The following is a 22,078-nucleotide window of genomic DNA, read 5'->3' on the forward strand; positions in this document are numbered from 1 at the left end:
ATGTGTGCAGGATTACTAATATTAAAGTACATATTATTAGGTTTCCCTCTCAAATGTACTGCAGTAAAGTAATCTGAGTTAAAAGTAACATAAATTGGAAAGGATAAGGAAGTTTAAGTTGTTTGCAAGTACACTTCGACTAATTTTGGTTAACCTATGGTAGCTTTGCACCTATTGAGATTGTCTGCTTGTACTGATTTTTTTGAACGTTCATCATTGAGATAAATTTAGATCTGCACTCTTTAAGAACCCATCCTTACCCAGAACCACAAAAGAGGTAAAGTCCGATTTTAGTGTAGGCTGCACAAGCTTTATCCGTCCTGGTGGACAGCCCAGTCCTGTCATATGAAAGAATGTGGGACAGAGGGATGGGAAACTCTGCAGTCCTATCGAGAAAACCTGACACAGCTCGCTACCAGGCCAAGCAGACTATACAGTATTTCTCACTGCTGTAGAAGAACTGCTCCAGCAGCAGAACACTGGTGAGGCTCACAGAAAGATGACTCATTTGTTTTGATTTGAACACCCACACAAGAGGAGTTTCCTCCGTGCATGTGTGTGTATGTGTGCGTGCATGCAACGATATGTATCTGCTGGGGCGTGTGCAGACGCAATTGATGTGTAAAGTATGACGTATATGGATCTGTGCCTCAACGTTGAGAGACGACAAAAAAATGGACTTCTCCTCGGAGCTCCGTGCTGTGAATGCCTCATAAGATCACCCCGTGGTTTCAGGCGCATGAAATTGGCAGCCTGCTGATGCATACATTGACAGGGAAGTGAATAAGACAGTTCACTTTTCCTACACTTTTCCTATTTGTGTGTTGATGCATTGGGGAACGGAAATCTAAAAAAGATGGTGAAATGTGGCATTTCTGTCAGTGTAGGGACTGTGAATGACCATGAGATCATGAGATGAAATTCAACTTACATTGTTGACATATAATGTGAAGCACTGGCACTACAATAGGATTCAACATTTAAGCAGGAAATGCTTTATTCCTCATTGAAAGAGTCCCCTGGATCTTATCCCCTTACCAGTCGAGAACCATGTTCACTACTGTTCCATATAGTGTGTCCCCCTATTTTGTCTCCTGCTGACATGGTGAGAAAGTCTGTGCTAGAAAACATGCTTCCCCTGGCTCTGACTGTGTGCTTGTTGTAGTTTCAGCTGCATTAAAGATTAAAGAGCATGCCTTATTATGGAGAAACACGCACGTACTCAGCGCACGCACACACACAGAGAAACTCCTCCAGTCCTCCATTTTCATACACAAGAAAAATGCAGAGGTGCATGCTCTGCGTGTGGATGCACACAGGTACATGAACTGCACTGAGGGAGGCACATGTTCACTGAAATACATAAGTATGTATCTACAGTAAATGCACACTAACACACATGGACTGACACACAAACTCTGGAGCAGCAGCTTTAACTGGGGCATCAGTAGTCATGGAAACCAGATCTGATCGTGTCGGAGTCAGAGCACATGTCATAAGACGGGGAAGCAGCAACACACTCAGACTCCCAATTCACATCCTATATGCCACACAACGCGCAGCAGGTGCACATGCACGCAACATTTGAACACACACACACACACACACAGGCACGTAAGAGCTTCCCCCTCAGTTTTACAGCCCTGAATGAGAGAGAAGAAGAGGGTAGGAACATAGATTCAGAAATGGGGAGGTGCAGAGCGAAATGAAAGAAAGGCTGAGGAGCCTAAGATGGGGGAGGAAGCAAAGGAGTGTGCAAGGGGAAGGGTGGGCATGACGGAGAAAGACGGAGGAGAGCACAGAGGCAACGGCAGAGCGGTGCAGAGAATGGGAGATGCAGTGGGCATCATATCAAAGGACCCGCTCTATCCAGCTGCTCGGACAGAGGAGCCTGTGTGTGTGTGTGTGTGTGTGTGTGTGTGTGTGTGTGTGTGTGTGTGTGTGTGTGTGTGTGTGTGTGTGTGTGTGTGTGTGTGTGTGTGTGTGATGTCGGAAGATGTTCGCATGTGCTTTACTGGATTGATTTTGCACCTGTTGTTCCGAGGGCTGCAGTTTTACTTGCACACATATTTACCTTCCAGCAAAAGTTTCTCAGTCTAAGGTTCAGGAGCTCACATGAGGTCGCATGATATACAGACAGAGGCACAGATTTCTGAATGAAAATTCAGGTTTACATGAGAGCTCACAATGATGAGAAACACTGACTTAAAGGATCAATTCATATTACAAAATTAGATTGTGAATTAAAGCTTTTGTGCTGTTGTAGTATCCAGGATTACTGTCTGGAGTTGACGGTTTATTTCAGCTTAGTTGTCATCACTTTACTGCAGAGCAGGGTTACGGTCTGTTTAAGCTCAGTCCAACGGCTGCAAATTGTTTTTCCAGAATCATAAAAATCACTTGCTTGAATTATCCTCATGGCATCATGGGTACTGAGTCATTTGATTTGATCTTTAAGACAGTGATATCATTCTGACTGAGGATACAATATATCTTGCAGCACAGATAGCTAATTATTACGAAGCTCGTGATTAAATAATGAGATTTGTATTAACCACAACAAATGGATCAGATCCACATTTTTATTTAGATTCGCACCAAATTGCACACACTCATATATAATAGTCCCATAAACATAGCCACATTTCTTATCAACTTGCATAAATTATTCTCAGAGAAACCAATGAAATCTTTGAAAAAAACCCTGTCTGGAAACATGAATGAAAGTGAAATTCTTTTTTACTGTATCCGCCCTCTGATCCGGATCCTTCCCTGACCTCTACCCCATCCTTCCATCAAGTTTCATGGAAATCTGTCCAGTATTTTTTGCGTAATCCTGCAAAATAACATAACATAAAACATAACGTAACATAGCAAACAAGCACGGACGAAAATTCAACCTCCTTGGCGGATGTTTTTACAACAGGAATAATCACTCAAACATCAGGGGCAAACAATAGTCCAAGCAACCACAGACTATTCATAAAGGAGGTCAACCAAGGGCAGGTACAAATGTTTCCCATGGACTATAAGCTGACCACTTTAATTGCTCACTGCAAATGGAATTGTTTAATCATTTATTATTTAATAATTAATCCTGTGTCAATACCTTTTTCTGGCCACTTGCAGGAAGATTAGCAATCTCTAAACACAACCCTGGTGTATTATCACCTAAAATGTGTGTACCTGAACCGCTTGCAAATAGTTGCCTCTTGACACATCTAGTTGATATGAAGCAACGTGAACATTAGTTAGAGATCATGTCTCTGGCCACTCAACTACCAGTAGTCAAATTATGCACTTGTTTTTGCTCTGTTTTGCAATTCACCAACTTCTCAGGGCAGAAATACCTTAAAGGGCCCATATTGTGTAAAATACATTTTCTGGGCTTTTACTCTCCGTAATGACTTGAAGGGGGTCAGTAGGGACCCTCAAAGTATGAAAACAGTCACTCCGCAGACTTTTTCACTCAGTCCATTCTAAGAAATATATTATCGAAACGTCTCGTTTCGTACTTCCTCCGCCGTATGAGTCATACGGGATCGCACTCGTCTCTCCGCCCCACCACCCCCGCTCCCCACCACCACCCCTCCACACCCCCAACGTGACACCAAGCAGACTTGTTGCCTAGCTAGCAGCTTGTTAGCTACCACAGGCTAACAACAACAGTCAACACTGAAGAAACATTGTAGCGTGGAGGGATGCAAGGAAGAGAATGTGTCCGTGCACATTTCTCCTAAGAACGTTACTGATCGAGACCAGCGGTTACGCTTCTTCTGACGTGCCGTGTCGCTGTGCTCACTATGGAGTAAAGTCTACGTTACTCCGTATTGAAACTCCGTATTGAAACTCCGTACTGTAACTCAGGACGATACTCCTACATTGGCCGACTGTCCTGCTAAAACTTGAACAAACATGAGGACGGTGTAACTTACTGTTCAGAAACATCCTGTAGTAACCAACTGTAAATATGTGGCTGGTCTTCTATAGATGTATCCAAACATGGCTGTGTTTACAGCCAGAGATCGTCAAATGCGCAAGAATGAGACCAGTGATAGTCCTGGTCCCGTGTCACTCAAAGTGCAGTCAGCCAATCAGAGGAGGGGATCAAGAGGCAGGCGAAAACAGACTGTCCTGTCTGCAGCTCCAGAGAGAGGCAGAAGAGAGGACATGGAAATACACATTGCAGCAGTTCTTTCGACTTTAAACCACTGATATATCATCTTAGGGGGACCAATACCTCAAATTATATCCGAGAAAGGTTTAAAATATGGGGCCTTTAAGCTTCTGAATGCTACATGCTAAATATGCCACCACTTTCACAAGCTAGTTGCTAAATCTGTCAGTGTTGTTTGGTGCTGGGCAAGTAGCAACAGTGGGTTTATTAGAGCTTTTTTCTTTGTGAAAGCAGTTGCCCTACATGTGCCTGAAAACAACACAGATGACAGCTGTGAGACTGAACCAAAACAGTATATTTACGACCCGAAAATCCAATACAAAGAAGGTGGAAGAGGTGCTACAATGTTATGATAACAACAACAACAACAATTATAATAATAATAACAATTTACATAGCATCTTTCAACAAAGCCGTTACAAAACTCTTCAAAGACGACAAATAAAAACAAGAAAACAAAATATCAAAGACAAGAAGCAAATTAACACAATGTCATTAAAAATCCAAGGTGGCAAACGATATAATACAAAATCTAAACTCAAAGTTTAGATTTAAAGTTATGACAAAATAAAAGGTTGGAAGAAACATAATAGACATCAAGTAAAAGCCATTCGATAAAAGTACGTTATGAAGAAATGACGGGAACTGCAGGAGATCGCAATAAGTGACACGTTTTACAGTGAACACTTTAACCCATTTTCTTGTATGAGGAAAGTTAGGAAGTGCGAGCAAAGCTAAATGTCATTATCATACTTCCAGCCTGATTGCAATCACTTCAAATTATCTTGGGTAGGTTAGATCCTCCGAGTCATATTCTGCTCCTCTGAACTCCTTGCAACTTCCTTGTTGACCCTGTTTCCCTTCGTCCTGTTTGTTCAGATTGCCTCTTGACACCTTCCTACTCGCTGGATTTCAGAGAGGAGGCCGTGTTGCACTTGAAAGCTCATATACCGGGGAGCTAAAATGCCACGGTCATAAGAATATTCTGTCATGATGTGATGAATATTTCACAGTAGGAATATTTTTAGTGGGTGTTGTGTCTTTTCTTCGCACTCACCGAGGCACTTACTCCTGCTGGAAGCTCACAGATGTGGCGGCAAGGCGATGGGATGGGAGCTGCTGCTGCTGCCTACCTTAGCTTTTAGCCCGGCCTCCACTCTGACCCAAACATGCTCTCAGAGGAAAACACACGTCTGACAGTTTGATTTCAGTTGATGTTAATGGCCACGCAGCACAGTCACTGCTATGTTCAATTTGAGCTGTAAATGCAGTGTTTCTTTTACTGTGGGCCTCAACAAGCTTTGAGTCGGTGTGCGGAAAGCATCTATATGCTACAGTATGTGTTTGTGTGTGTGTGTGTGTGTGTGTGTGTGTGTGTGTGTGTGTGTGTGTGTGTGTGTGTGTGTGTGTGTGTGTGTGTGTGTGTGTGTGTGTGTACTCCTTAGCCCAGCATCAGTGTACGGTCCTGAGGGGCAACAACTGCGGATCCCTCTCTTCTGCTCGGAGGCCTCTTTTGCTCTGGTTGCTTGGCAACCCGCGTGTTTCTGCAGGGAGGGGTTTATTTTGCCCAGGAATGAGGAAAAGATTGGAGCGAGTTGCATGAAATGTGGATGTAGCTGTCAACACGAGACGCTCGCTCAGGCCTCAGCACGCTGATGGCTGGAATCAAGGGATCCTTCAGTGTCTCTTATTGAGATGAATCAATTTCACTCACTCACTCACTCACTCACTCACTTAAATATTTATTTTCTAACATGTGACTAAGGAGAAAGAAAAAAATTATAATTAAGCGCCTTTGTGGTAACGCTTCGGTTTAACATGGAATGCTAGTTGTCTCAATTGATATAAAAAACACCATAGTCAAAGTGTTTATTTTTAATGTTGCTTGTTTTAGCTTTCAATAAATCTATGGAAAAAAAGTTTCTCAATGTTTGAAATTTGCTACTCAAACATCTATATTTGTAGTAGCCTAAAAAACAAATATTTAAGCTTTGCCAGACAGCTACCTATTTTCTACAATGCTACACATCCAGCTAAATGTTATATGTGTTGCTTCATGCTAATTAAACAAAAAAGAAAAAATATCTGCCAAATTTGCTTCCATGGGACTACTACCTCGAAAGAGACGTTGACAGTGAAAAACAACACTTGAAACATTTGTGTTCCAAAAGGTTTGTGTGTTAGTGTAAAAACATGGGGGATATGCAGGCAAGGACCTGGTTCAGCAAATAACAATATTAAGCTCATGAAACACTGCAGGAAAAACAATATTTACAGGAAACACTCCAGACTGGGCTGCCAGCACCACATGAGCAGAGGCCGCTGTAGTGGAAGCTGGTGTAAGCACAATTTCAATCTATGTTTAAGCTTTGATAAAATATATTATTCCCAAGTCAGTAGCTATAGCTCTCAGGGGAAACTATAGCAGAGTTGATTACATAGAGAGACACTTCTACTAAATTACTTTTAGTTTATTTTGGATGCACACAGGCTAGGATTTGTTTGCGTCGTATTACACTGCATGGCCTACTTAAGTCTGAGGTCAGTTTTCATGTTTGCTGCTGCTACAAAACATTCAGAAGTGACGAGGTTTCAGTGCGGGAGGAAAAAAGTATTTGTTGTTGTCTGAGCCATGTCACAACTGCTGCAGATCTTGAATCATGAACTATGTGGCGAGCCACTGCACTGACGAACGCGACCCTGGTGCGTTGTTGAGTTTGTGTGTGTGTTTGTGAGCACCATGTGCTATTTCCAGCTGGCATATGAACTCAGCAGATGAACCCAGATCAGCTGTTTGTCCTCTAGGGGAGGCGTTCTGACTCATGCGATTGGCTCACAGCTGTGTGTCACACTGCGTATGTATATGTGTGAAAGTATGCCTGTATTTACATGTGAGTCAATCCTATATGTTTGCTCGTGCAAGTACGTGTGAATGTGAGTGTCCACATATATTTGAAACAACAAATCCCAACAAAACATATCTTAAAGAGCTTGCCCAGTAAATGCACTCACTGCAGTCGATGCTGCAGCCCCATTCATCTACAGTATATGTGTGTGTGCTGCAGGAGCAGACGTAGTTATAATAGCAGGCTTTCCCTGTGGAAGCAGGGGTAGTCAGCCTGGACCGCTTTGATTCTTTATTCATCACCTCTCTGTATAATTTATATACTTTATACACTACTGTATGTGGAGAAAGGAAAGAAAAGAGGGGGGAAAAGGTGTAACATTTAATGAGTGGACACCAGGAAGACGACTGAAGTGATGGCTAGAATACTAATTGTGAGAAAGTAATGCATTTTTTTTTTTCATCTGCAGAGATTTTCAGATATAAATCGATTATTGCATTTGCATAATGATTTCAGATAGTCATTATTTTCCAGCCATATTAATATACAAGAGAGTCACCAGGCCTCAGAGGCACCAGGGGTGTGAACTGGTGACACACGTGAGAGTGAGGGAGTGGCAGGAGAAATGGGAAGGAGGTATTGCTCTGCTATGGGAGGATCACCTCTGTTATGGTATGGACATGAAGACTTCCACCTAGAGAAGTAGTGTCTGCATTTTCTTTCTCTCATGTTTATCTCATATTGAGGGTCAGGGGGTCTCGTATTCTGAGGCGATAGTTATTTCTGCTCTGCCTCCATGTTCACCGGTCCTAAGGCTGCTGGCTGGCTTAAAAAAGATCTGCGCTTGTGCATATCTCTATCAACACTGGTGGTGATACACAGGACCACTTTCCCACCGTGATAATCATTTTACATTCACAAGAAATAGCTTACACTCTTCACCCTTCCACATCTCGTGTTTGTTTTTCTATGCATTTGCTCTCAGGTCACATATATCTGTCTTCCTAGTGTTGATTTAGACTTCCAAATATGATGCACATCTAATTAACATTTATGTGGCTCTCAGTGAGAAGCTGTTTATCATTTTTTTGTGGTTATAAAAAATAACTCCATCCTATTTAACTCAGCTCCTGCTGTATTTACCTACAGTTTAATATGGAGGAATAATTTATTATTTATTGCATTTCCCTCTTGATTGTTGTGGAGTGAAGTGATGTGAAAATTAAATACTCAAATAAAGTAAAAGAGTCTCAAACTTTACGTTTTCATTTTAATATGTACTGTTCATACATATTAATACAGAAGCAGTTTTAATTTTTGGAAACAGCATATACGTATTATGATTTAGAGTGATATTGAAATATTAGATGTATCAACATCTATTTATTTTCAGTTCACATTGACTTGGAGGGATAATAAATAAGTACTCTAATAAAATATACTCTAATAAAATATAAATGCAAATTTCTCATGTCAAGTCAAAAATTTACCAGTGCCGTAAAGACTAGAAAAGCTATGCTGCATGTTTAAAAGATGAATACTGTGTCTAAAATGGACAATTATCAACGATTTATCGGTTATTGGTCGTTCACCTTTTAAGGAACTGTGTTCTAATATCATCAACCAGATTAAATATACGAACATGAAAACAAACCACCACATGCACCTTCTTGTTTTAGTTTTCACGTACTTCATGTACAAATATCATGCATGTGATAATATTACTATCATTTGTAAGACACAGACTATGGGATATGTGGGTTTGTCCATTGGGAATGTATTCCATTAAGTGATTTTCACTAGTGTTGCTGTAGTGCGGAGTGTCTTACCGGTGGGTGGGATGTCAAATTGCTCTGTTTTGCAGTATGTAACAGATTGTCTGTCTATGTCACTCAGCGCAACAGTAGGCTTATATTTTGTCCCATGGCAAGATGCCTCTTGCTCATCCATTGTAGCAAGTGTGTGTGTGTGTGTGTGTGTGTGTGTGTGTGTGTGTGTGTGTGTGTGTGTGTGTGTGTGTGTGTGTGTGTGTTTGGCGACTTTGTTAAGGTGCTACCACACTGTCTGCTCTATGTCAGCATTGCTTCCCTTGGGCATCAGTGTTTTCCTCACAGCTCCACTCGTCTTTAACAACATGGCTCCACAGAGGTGTCAAGACCCTGAATAACAACAGCAGTTGTAATTGTATTTGTATGTGTGATTGTGTTTGAAATGTGTGCATTCACAGAGGGACACAGAGTGTGCTGTTTGTTTTTCTCGTGGCTCTGTGTGCGTGTGTGTGCGTGTGTGTGCATGGATTTGCTTCCTCTCATGCGTTTATTTTGCTGTGTGTGTGCTCATTTTCGAGCAGGCTTGTTCATTAGGTCTGTGGGGAGGAGTGCTTTCTGCTGACTTTGTTTGGTTCAAAGCCTGAGGCTCTTACTGATCAATAGTATCCCGGACCCACCACGTCTATGTGCAGCTGACTGGCTCTCTGCATGGCAGGCGGCCACGGCTTAACAGTGGAAAAGTCGTACATCAATATTGCTTACATCTTTCTAGGTATATTTTGGACACACCCTTAATCAATCATGAATGTGCATGAAATTCAGCTTCTTCACTCTGCATCCTCTGAAAACATGAAATAAAATTACATTGCTTGTATCCCCCTGCAGGAAAAGTCATTACGGCATGGTGAACAATCATTATCTGATATTAGAAAGCTGTAACAGCAGTTGTTTTGTCTAGGTGACAGTTTGTAAGTTTCTCTGGCTTTAGGCACTCAAAAAAAGGAAATCATTTATATGTGTAAAAAATTGCTTGCTTTTTTTGTGCTTTTTTGTTCCTTGGGGGGTAAAAAGCCATTTGAACTTTTCACAGATCACTAACGATAACAACATTTTGTCCTTTTCGGCTAAGGCTGACCAGCAGGCCTCCTCTACACAGTGGTAGTAGATATAAAAACATCAGCACGGGCTAATCTGCGTCTGTCTTCTGCTCAGGTCTGGATGACTGTCTCCAGCAGTACGTGAAGAGTTTCGAGCGGGAGCAGATGGGGGGCGAGCAGCTGCTGCACATCACCCACCAGGAGCTGGAGGAGCTGGGCGTCACCAGAATAGGACATCAGGAGCTCATCCTGGAAGCTGTCGACCTCCTCTGTGCCCTGGTTAGTCAGCTTCTGCTACTGACTCACATCATGTCCCTCAATCTGTGATGAGGGCAAAGTGCTGTATGACGGCCATGAGCTACACCTAAGGAAGCCCAAAACTGACAAAATGTAGTCAAGAGTTTTTCCCAACAAGTCGAGAATATGGGCTAACTGATGGCTTCGATGGATAATGCTTTAGTTAGCATTAGCTTGCTAACATAGTTTGCATTACCTAGCTGGCTAAAATGTTTAAGCTGGAGCTATAGCTGCAAACAGTTAGCTTGTGCTATTTTAGCTCGCGATAGCCTACCTGAAAAAAGGCTGTACGTCTTAATTTATTTTTCAAAATCAAAAGCTTTTCTCCAATTGGAAGTTAAATTTTTACAATTAAACAAAATAATTGTTTATTGATTTAAACATTTTTGATGTATCTGATCAATTTCCACTGCCTTACATAGATTTAGGGGCTAAAACTCTCCTGCCGCTAATGCAAAGAAAACACAGCATTGTAGCACTATTTCCAAAAATCATTGTAAACTCATAATACTCCAACATGTATCGTATCCAATGTGACCAAGTACTGAACCTCAGTGCTTTTGTGATTTGAGTGGAGATGATTCCATATCAAAAACTTTACAGTACAGGAGGTTGGTGGAAAATTGTCCATGCAAGCAATTAATTCTAGTATAATTGATGCAAAAAGTGGATTTGGTCATTTATTTAAACTCTGATATTTTTTGACACATGGATTTGCTTTAATAACCAAAAGTACTTGCTCTCCGAAATGGAGGAGTCTAATTAGCTGCACCATCCACTTATTTTTAACCCTCCTTTCTCAGATATAATCTGGTTTGCAGATATTAAATACGACTCAATATTACAAATACATCTTTTGAATAAACCATGTAAATTTAATGTCCTGAACAGTAAATAGTATAAAACAGAGAAAATATAAGAGTGCATTGAATGTTGCCTGCATGTTTCCTGCTAGTTGTGGCTAATTTGAAAAATCTAGATCTTGCCAAATGTATTTTGTAAGTTAGCGCTGCTGCTTGTCTTTGCACAATATTTGACATCTGAGAACATGCTGACTTCTCTTGTTAAATAGAACAAGTTTTCTGTGGAAAATATTTAGTGGTATTGGTGCCGAAACTGTTTAGCCATAAGTCTGTTACATGAATTATCAGATTAGTGATTTAAAAATAGGCTATAATTTATGCTGTGCCGGTGTGAATTACATTAACCAAATTTTATTCAACTTTCTAAGAATATGTTGTGTCATACAACCTCTGAGGAAATTCTCTTCTAGGCAGAAAGATTTATTTATTGTTTGTTGTTTATTTTCCTCAACCAGTTATTGATATTGGCTTAAAAGATGGCGAGAAACATCCTCTATCATTTGGGCCTCGCGTTGTGTGCACTGCCTCGGTCACTGCTGACTGTATGTGCAGTGGCCCTGCTCAGGATTAGGGAATTAGGGAGAATTAGGTGCTACTCTCCCAGAGAGAGAAAGCGGGTGAGATCAAGCGGGACTGAGAGAGAGAGAGAGAGAGAGAGAGAGAGAGAGAGAGAGAGAGAGAGAGAGAGAGAGAGAGAGAGAGAGGGTCTGTAGGAAGAGTATGCAGGATGCACCTTATCTCCCAGGCACACATGGCTGGATTAGTTGGGGTTTGAATGTGTGTCCGTGTATGTGAATGTGTGTGTGTGTGTGTGTGTACGTGTATGTGTATGCATGCTTGTGTGTGCGCTAATCAGCACCTCTTCTCATTCAAATGTTCCAGCATGGGAATGAGTGTCCCAGAGCAACAATCACCATATGTCCTGGAACTGGACACACACACACACACACACACACACCCACACACACACACACACACACACACACACACACACACACACACACACACACACACTTAGTGGTGCCAGGTAGACAAGATGAATCACCAAAGCTACCGCTGTGAGTAGGTTTAAGGGATAATACCAGTTTATTACAACTCAGGTCTGACTTTTCGGAGTTTCAGCTTTAATTCCTATCAGATTTGATAACACTGTATGTTAATTACAGAGATCAGGGGACACACTGACATCTGGGGGAGAAACATGAGCAGTCAAACAATCAGATTGGTTTTAAACAAAGCCCCAGGTTAGCCAAATTTATCACCAGCCGTGACAGCTGTGGCTGGTATTGTTTTCACACTGTGTGCGTGTGTGTGTGTGTGTGTGTGTGTGTGTGTGTGTGTGTGTGTGTGTGTGTGTGTGTGTGTGTGTGTGTGTGTGTGTGTCCATGTCCTGGAGACACCTTCTCTAGCGGTAACTACCATAGAGACGGTTTTGAGTGCTTTGGCAGATGTTTGTATATCTGTCAAGGACTTAGTCGTAATGCAGTCACAAAACTTTACAGGGAAAATCAAAATAAAGGCAGAGTTTACAAATGGATGAGGTCCGACCCATGAGTAGTGAATTCTGAGGTGATAATATAGTAATGACCCCCAAGTACTCATGGGTCAGAATGTTAGATGGCCTTGTGGCTGGTGTGATCCTATCACAAAAGAACTTGAAGATGGGCTGTAAAAATATTACCCAAATATTGCTTGTTACAATACCCCAATCAAATTCACTGTTCAATTTAAACCCATCCGGTAGCCGAGACGTCTCACACAACTGCATTAACGGACAAAATTTAATGCAAAAGCTGCAACATGAATGCAAACTGACAACAACACAACAAAACCCACATAACGGAAACAGAATCGCAATGGAAGTGAGCGAGGATATATTGTTGGTGAGGAACATAGTTTTGCAAGGACTTAACATTGACTTAATGCAGTCAAGTAAGCCGTCGTTTGTGAAAACCTGGACAAGCCAGTCTCCGCTTAAAATGTGTCAACATCAATTGTTTAGGTTTCAGTTGTGCGGCTTTTGCAGTTGTGTTGTGGCTTTTAGTTAAGTTATGGCTTTTCCAGTTGTGTCGTTTTTTGCATCCGTGTTTTCCATTAGTGCCACCATACATAGTTCACACATACAGTTTTCCAGTGCAAAAAGAGATTAGTACAAATATTCTTGTTATGCTCACTTGAAGTTGGCTGAAGTGCAACTTTTCTGATTGTGCCACTGCTGATTTCTTGGCCGATTGGTATCTCTGTAATAATATTGCCATTTTCCCAGATATCATCAAGTTGTCATAACATAAAATCATTGTTTAAATAGATCTGAACTGGACATATCTCTGTCCAACCAGCAGACTCAGAAAATTTAGATTATGAAGGAAGATTCACTGTCGTCAGCAACATCATAAGCAAAGCAAAACCCTGATCACTTGGCTCAACCATTTTGACGCTGGTCGTCCTGCAGTAAAAACAGTGGCACTTCCATAGCCTTGGATCAATGCAACTGTCAAGCGCTGACTGGGCTTTACTGTAAATGTGGAAGTCCCCTCTTTTATGTCTATGCAATTAAGTTTTTGCCCTGAGCATCTATGCTAAGTAGGTTTCTAAGTATGCAGGGAATTTTCTGCAAGATTCTGAGAAATGAGCGAAACATAAAATAATAAAGTGACTGCTCGTCCTAATATCTGAATTGAAAGAAACCAATGAATAGCATAGGTTTCATAATATTTTCAAGGGATAGTTCACAGAAAAATGAAATTTCACTCATTATCTACTCACCACTATGCCGGTGGAGGGGTGGGTGAAGTATGTTAGTCCACAAAACACTTTTGAAGTTTCAGGGGTGGACATCGTTGCAAGTTAATGGCGACCACTTCTTCAAACGTAAAAAAACAACAGAAAAAAATAAATAAAATGCCTCCATACTGCTCTTGTGGTGTCATCCAAGTGTCTGTGAGCTCCAACATTCAAATTCGATTTGTCATTTACAACGTGTTCTTAGCCTAAATGTCTTTTATCCTCCTAGACAGGAGCCGCGTGCGCGTTCACACACACACACACCGCACAAGCTCTTGCCCAAGGGGTTTGAGAAGAGATCAGCAAATTTCTTTTCTTCTATCAAAACATTAGAAAATCATCAGCAAACCTGATCAATTACTTTGTGTATTTTATTTTTAAATGTTGTTAAAGTAAGACAATGTATTTATTGACTTTAGAGATCTTTTCCTATCCAGAAGGTTGTATTTATCTTGCTTTGTAAACAATCACACAATATCATTTTTTTTTCCAGTACCCTCTATGTCAGCTGAGGAGGTTTAGTTTTAGTTGAGTCTAATAAAACTCTCCATCTCCAATATCTAAACCTTTCTTTTCTTCTTCCGCGCCAGAAGAAGAAATGAGGAACAGCATCATTCTCTCATGAAACTGGACAAAGTTGAGATGAAGGTTAACAGTCTGTCACGGCCAAATCACAGACAAAAACAGTCATATGAATTTACAGTTTTTAATATATTTGATTCATATGTTTGGATTTTAAAGAGCACCTGTAAGATATTCTGACTCTACACCAAAACGTCTTGCAAACAACTTCAGTCTTAACATTTTCTCAGAGCCCTTAACATATCTTGGCATGATCATTAATAATAATTAGGTAGATTTATTATGTTGTAAGACCCAATTCCTCTTGTGACTCATGCCTTCCTGTCCTCCTCTAAGTCTTTCACACATGACTCAGCTCTCTGTGTTTGTTCCTTTTCAATGCTACCCTGTGTGACTCCAAATTAAAATCCTGTTGGCCATAATTTATATATATTGTCCTTTTCATCCTCATTTGAACATCTGAGCTCATTAGACAGGACTCCTCAGATGAAAGCTGAGACGAAAGATGAATATTTTCCCGTTATTGTCTCCACGTCACTCAATGTATTTCCTTTGCCTGAAGACTCTTGTTTGATCTGCTGGTGTGGGCACATATATTTATACTGTATGTAATTTTAGTCTTTCTTTCTCTCCCCTGTTTTCTTTCATGACAGTGTTTTCATGGTCTTCCTATCTGTTGATTTCTCAAGGGAAACACTTCATCAATTACAACCCTTTGTTTAAAACATTCATAGAAAAATGGTCTTTATAGGCGCGTCACAGCTTCATCAGCTTCATCATTTGTTCAGTTTTTAAGCAGCATCCTCTAATAGATTTTAGATTTTTCCTGAAATCAAGGGGAACTTGTTTCATTATTAATCTAGTGTTCAATTGTAGAAAAATATTAGTTGTGTAATTTAGTTTGGGTAAATAAGAAAAACCTGTGATAATAATTGAATATCCTCTCAACTGACTGACTTTGCCATTGAACCCAGATCCTTCAAGATGAAAGTGACGCACATACAATCAATATTCTCTTGATTGATGGGGGTAATATATACTCCCTTTAGTTGCCTCCGTAAGCTTATGTTTAACAACAGTGAATGTGAATTTACTGTGGAAATATACTGATTCATATTTTAATTTTGAAACTAAAGTACGGTTCAAAAACAATCTTTGAGTGTAATTCTGTTGACAATAGTAGAAATATTAGCACAGAGAAGGGACCACTCCACACATGGCTGCTATGGCAACCACATCGACATGAAGATGGAGTTCGGGGGGGGTTGTTGCTCTAATGGCATTGCCCTCTTACTGTATTGATTTGGCACACACAAAAGCGCACATATGCACGCGCTGCTCAAATTATTTCTCCGTATTTCTCCCTCTCTTTCTCTCTCTACACACACACACACACACACACACACAGCAAATAAGACAGTCGACACAGGGCATTATTCCCCCGCTTCATCTCAGCACTGCGTCCCCTGGAAGGAGCCGCATGCAGCTCTAGATCGAATCATAGGACCGCCTAATTACAGCTGTGAAAACATGTGCGCTCCAAGTTCATGTGTACATCTATGTTCACACAGAATACTGAAGATTAAACAGAACACAGTGTATGCATGACCCAGTTTCAGTGAGATGCATAGCTGGGTGCCATCTCCTCCGCTCTCTCCCTCTTGTCTTCTGCCTCTTTAGTTCCACAATTCCCTCATTTCTCTCTCCTTCGCTCCCCCCCCCCCCACCCCTCTCTCTCTCGCGCGCTCTCTGCTGCCACCACTGTGAAACCCTCTCTCCTTTGTAGTCACTGTGGTCGTGACTGTGTAGAATAGATCTAGAGGCAGAGGGGGAATAGATACGTCTAGCTCCGCCTGTGCATCTGACTATACAAGGATATCTGTGTGTGTGTGTGTGTGTGTGTGTGTGTGTGTGTGTGTGTGTGTGTGTGTGTGTGTGTGTGTGTGTGTGTAGCCTTTGTGTCAGCAGGAATCAGACTCTGTCAGGGAGGACATGACTGGAGGTGCTGTGGGACACTGAGTGCAATGTGGCTCAGTGGGTCTGTGTGTGTGTGTGTGTGTGTTTTGTGTGCGTGCATGTGCGTGCAAAGAGTGGCTGTTTTATGAAAATGCTTGTGGTTATGCAGAGATAGTAATTTTAGTTTCAGTTCATTCCACTGATTCAGTTACTATGATGCAATTCCAGAAAGGCTGTAGGATCAGTATTCAAAATGATTTGAGAAAAATCTTTTTTTACAATGTTTACCTTCTAAAATATATATTGACATGGTCTCACATTATTTGTCCGATCTTCGTCAATACCGAAAATATTTTTTAATAAGAAACATTAACATTTGGAAACTGATCAATATTCAATATTCAATAGCTTGGACACATTTACTCTAATTATATAGAAGATCAACACCCCTCTCATGTCTGTGCATAAAGTTTGGAGCTAAGGAGTCAGTAGGATTAGGCTCAGCACAAGTAGAGGGAAGTAGAGGGTGATAGCCAGAGTTAGTTCAATCATAGTTAAAAACAATCTCTACCAGCACCTTTAAGAGCTCATTAATTATCACATTGTGTTGTGCTGGATATATCCTACAGAAATTTAAACTTTTCTCTGGGTTTTACAGGGGAGGTATATGGTGCTGGTTGGTATTAGCATCATTTTACACCTGTTTAAAACTAATTAATGCTGCATTTAAAGAAGAAAAGACACATACCCATTGCCCACTTACTTCCATGCGTCCTTTATATCGGCGTGGTCCTCCATAATTCCTTTGCCAACCTCCAACTCACATTTAATGTCAGTCCACCCTCCTCTCAGCTTTTCTGCAGTAACTGTTTGTCCCTGTGCCTGGACGAAGTAACAACATATAGATGCCGGTGGATTCTTACCAATTTGAAGTCTCTCCACAAAAAGTTCTACCATTGTTGAATTCTTCCTAGTGTCCTATGATAGTTTTGCTGAAGCACAGCCCCCCACAATTTTCAGTGGTGCTGCTCCATTTCGCCTGTTTCGAGTTTTAATAAGACGTGTACAAATAACATCTGTACTTTTTAAACATTTTTACTATTTCTTTGATCTTAAATCTTTCCAATATATCACAAGTAACTTCGAACCACTGATGTGGAAGAACATCAGACGAATCTGTACCTAATAACTGTAATTCTGCTTCTAATATGAATCCTTCTGTTTGTCTTCCAGAACTACGGCCTGGAGACAGAGAACCTCCGGACGTTGTCCCACAAGCTGAACGCTTCGGCGAAGAACCTTCAGAACTTCATCCTGGGCCGGCGGAGGGGCGGACACTATGATGGACGAGCTTCCCGAAGGCTACCCAATGATTTCCTAACCTCAGTGGTGGATCTGATTGGAGCAGCCAAGAACCTTCTAGCCTGGCTTGACAGGTATGGAGTCACACATCAGTACTAAACATATATCTGGACTTTTAATGAATGACTAACCATCATCCAATATGGACGATAACAAAAATGTAAATATGTAAACTCTATGCTACTGTACAACTACAACAGTTATTTTTTTAAACTTGACCTGGTCTTTGTCTATGTGCACCTAGTATAAAACAGAAAAAAAGCACAAAGACTTGGACAGAACAATTGTGAACTCAACTGTTGCAAAGTGGGGTTAACTGTTTCCTGTTATGCACTATACAGTGATGTGATAACAGACAGTGGACACAATAACAGGAAACCATAAAATCCCCCTGTCACATAACAATACAATAACACAACAGGATATATACACAACATGAGAAAAGTTTGTATCGTCACGGTTCCTATATTGTGTGTCCAACATCCTCGTCCTACGTGGATAAAGAAAACAAGTGTGATTTCCCATTCTGAGGAGCCTTTGATGACAAACAGTAACCAAATTTAGAAGAAGATGATAAGCAGACAGAGGCATCTGTCAGATTATAAACTCTTTTTTTTGTCTGTTTCAGGTCTCCATTCGCCAGTGTGACAGAGTATTCATTACTGAAGAACAACATCGTGCAGCTCTGCCTAGAATTAACTACAATTGTACAACAGGTGCTTACACACACATACAGTACAGCATCAAACACACGTGATGCATGCATCTTACACTCCATCGTGCCCATATTCATTACACCCATCTAATAAAGTTCAGGGTTTGATGTGACAGGACAAAACTAAAGTAGGTTTGGAGTGGAAACGTCAATACGGCTGCAGCTTGCTCTGGTGTGCCGCTCATTTCTATAGATTTGACTATGAGTGGAGCATATGTCCACTGCCACAGGCTGTTTGCAGCATGGCCGAGGGGACGAGTGGCTCTCAGTAACAGCCTCAGGCAGTGTACTCATTGACTCACTGACTCTCGCTTAACTTAGGGGCTCTGATGGAGAATGAACGAGGGGTCTCTTATCACTTAATTTCCTGTCCTCCTTCTACCCTCTCTCTCTCTAGCACACTCCCTCATGTTAATTCGCTACAGTGACACACACATTTGCTAAAAAAACAAAACTGGAGGTGCACACACACGCTAATACTGTAGAAATCTCATTGTTTGGACAGAAACTATGCCTGCTGTCCTGGACCTCATCCATGTCCTCCCTGTAAGAGCCTGCTTAGAGTGTGTGTTGTGAGTGTGTTTGTGTGTGTGCCCAGAGTGAATCCTGGAGCTGAGCAGATAACACCCATCCCCTCTTACAAGGGCCATAGGAGAGCGAAGAGAAAGGGGCCACCGTGGGCCAAATGAACTTGAGGCTGCCAGGGTGCAGCGAGACAGACAAAGGTGGCAGCGCTGCCCGCACTAATGCATCAAACAGACAAATTAACTGCTACCATGCACATCTGGCAGATTCAGCGGGCTGCTTTCCCAGGAATAGATTAACTATCAGCTATCGTTAAATAACAATCTGTCATGTTCAAATAATGTCATTTCTAAATCCCAAGGAGGCTTATGAATCTCCACACAGAAGAGTCACTCCAAGAAATGGTGAATCCAATGTATTAGCCTGCCTGGATTATAAAGTACCAGACATAATGTGGAGAGTTAGAAATAAAACAGCTGACTGCCGATGTTCTCCAGTGGAGAAGAAGTCATCCATCTCTGATTTCTCTTATTCCCTTCTTTCTGCACTGTTACAGTATATTTGGAGGAAGGAGATATTTGAGCCTCTGTGCGGATGCCCACATTGATGCGTTCTCCTTCTTATATTTCTTCTTCTTTCATTTTGCAGGATTGCACAGTGTACGAGACAGAGAATAAGATTCTCCACGTGGTAAGTTTCTGTTTTCAAATATCAAACTCTTTTTTGAAACATCAATACTTATTGAATATTGGTTTATGTCGGACAAGATAAAACAGCCCAGTGTATGCATAGTTTAATTTCCTAGATTTCACAGTTCCACTGCACAGAATCAAAGGTCTGAGGTTCGACATTAGCTAAGCTAACTAGCGAGAGGATGGTTTCAATCTTCTCGTCGTAGCCAGAAAGCAAACCAAATGTAGAGCCATTACTTCAGTGAAATGTTATCACTTCTGGGTGACATACTGGTTTTGCCATTTTGCTCCGTTAGCAGTTGCAATGGTTTTGCTTGTGAAACAAAATGGCATGTGTTCAAAAACAAACAGCAGAAATAGACAGCTGAACGATTTGTGTGGCTGCCTGTGTATGTTTGTGTTTTCTGCATGGGTGTGTGTGTGTATGTGCATGTTAGAGTACTGTGATTTTTATAGGAATTTGTGGCACAGGATTGTGAATGTCCAGCCTGAGGCCTTTTGCAAGCTCCATTTTATCGTGTGTGTGTGTGTGTGTGTGTGTGTGTGTGTGTGTGTGTGTGTGTGGGGCGGGCGCGCATGTGTGACAGAAAACTGTCTGTGTCCTCGTGTGAAAGCGAGTGAGCAGCTAGTGTTTGATCTGGGCTGACAGTTGGATTGGGACACTTCCTGCTGTCATTCAAGGTCAGGTGGAGAAAACCAAATAACACGGTGGCAGGGGGAGTTCACAGTCAAATATTTTAGCATTTTATGCCAAGGAACATACTAATGTTGAGGTGTTTACATATCTATGACATATTTCTATCAACAAAACTAATCACAAGACTGTATTTGAGAGGTTGGTCTCTGCAAATTGTGATGCAGCCCCTGTCGGGATTATCCCCCCCCCTTCAGTGATTTGGTTGCGGTCATTACTTCTGTTGTTAAAGGCCTGCTAATGACACAGGACAGTGACATTGGGCTACTTCAAATATTTAGATGGCACACATGCACTCAGACAAACACACAAACACAAACACACACACACACACACACACACACACACACACACACACACACACACACACACACACACACACACAGTTTCTTGTTTATCCATCTGTGTACCTGTGCACAAAATTATACATGTTTCCTGGAGATGTACTTTAACCTAAATCATAATAACTACTTACCCTTACCTTAAACTAATCCAACCCTTAATTTACCCCAGCCTTAATTTAACCCTAGATATACCCCAATTTTAATCAAACCCTATATTTACCCTACCTTTAATCTAACGCCAGATTTACCCTAACTTTAAGCTAACCATAGGTTTATCCCAACTTTAATCTAACCCTAGGTACACCCAACCTTTTATCTAATCCTAGGTTTAGCCTAATTTTAATCTAACCCTATATTTACATAAATTTTCATCTAACCCTAAATATTTACCTCCAAGTTTAATCTTACCCTAGATTTAGCCTCACTTTGATCTAACCTTAAACATGTCCTCACTTAAAAATGTAATTACATCATTATTATTAGAGACTTTCCTTTTGTCCACTTAAATGTAAACTCAAAGAGATTTAGGTCTCCACATCATAAGAAATACCTGGACCACACATGCACAGCGGCACTTGCATGTGCCTGCACGCGCGCACACACACACACACACACACACACACACACACACACACACACACAAACACACACACCCTGGGTGCCAGACTAAAGGCTACACATGACTAAGTCTGTTATGTGTGGGAGGTTTATGTGTGAAATAGGGAGACAGCGTGAAGGGAGAAAGGGAGAGAGGGAGAGAGGGAAGAAGAGGTGTTTGCTTTTAGATGCTGCTTCCTTTCTGATCGTTGTTTACTATGCATTTTAGAAATTAATAAAGTGGAGCGGAAGTGACACAGCCACTCACGGGACACACATGGTGATAAAATAAATGCAGAGCACAGAGTAATGTTTTATAACGTTTACATAAGAACTGTAGTTTTTTAAATGTCTGATAAGTCCCATGTGTCATCTTAATGATGACACAAGAGGAAGAAGAGGCAGATCCAGTAGATGGCGGTAATGTGCCTTGACGTTGGTTGCCACCCGCCAATAACCCGAAAAAGAAGAAGAAGAAAGTGCCAACATTAGAAAGAACTATTTGAAGTTGCATCACACGACCACAAGTATGTATATAGACATTTCCATTTGCTACGCTAAGCTAACCATCTCCTGGCTATAGGTTCATATTTAAAGTACAGCTGTAAGAGTACATCCACCTCTATGTCTTGGCATAAAGATGAATAATGTCATTATATTTCCCTAAATGTCCAATTATATATTATTCAGTTATGTATTTATGGTTTGTGATCCATACAGACTTTTATGTGAGAGTCTCTCAGCCACTGTGCCCCCATTGTACATCCAGCATGGGGTT

At 41.1% G+C, this 22,078-nt stretch overlaps 1 protein-coding gene across 6 annotated transcripts in view; it reads left to right on the forward strand.

Annotated features, from left to right (window-relative positions):
* si:ch211-26b3.4 (connector enhancer of kinase suppressor of ras 2) overlaps positions 1-22,078 on the forward strand; it is a 59,182-nt gene that overhangs the window by 3,895 nt on the left and 33,209 nt on the right. For all 6 annotated transcript variants that reach the window (XM_034598114.1, XM_034598110.1, XM_034598109.1 and 3 more), the window contains exons 2-5: positions 10,005-10,168; positions 17,605-17,807; positions 18,362-18,449; positions 19,622-19,663. In XM_034598114.1, coding sequence (XP_034454005.1) covers positions 10,005-10,168; positions 17,605-17,807; positions 18,362-18,449; positions 19,622-19,663 — 497 coding nt within the window. The remainder of the gene's footprint in view (positions 1-10,004; positions 10,169-17,604; positions 17,808-18,361; positions 18,450-19,621; positions 19,664-22,078) is intronic.

The sequence above is a fragment of the Hippoglossus hippoglossus genome, chromosome 10 (assembly GCF_009819705.1).
Source record: "Hippoglossus hippoglossus isolate fHipHip1 chromosome 10, fHipHip1.pri, whole genome shotgun sequence".
NCBI lineage: Eukaryota > Metazoa > Chordata > Actinopteri > Pleuronectiformes > Pleuronectidae > Hippoglossus > Hippoglossus hippoglossus.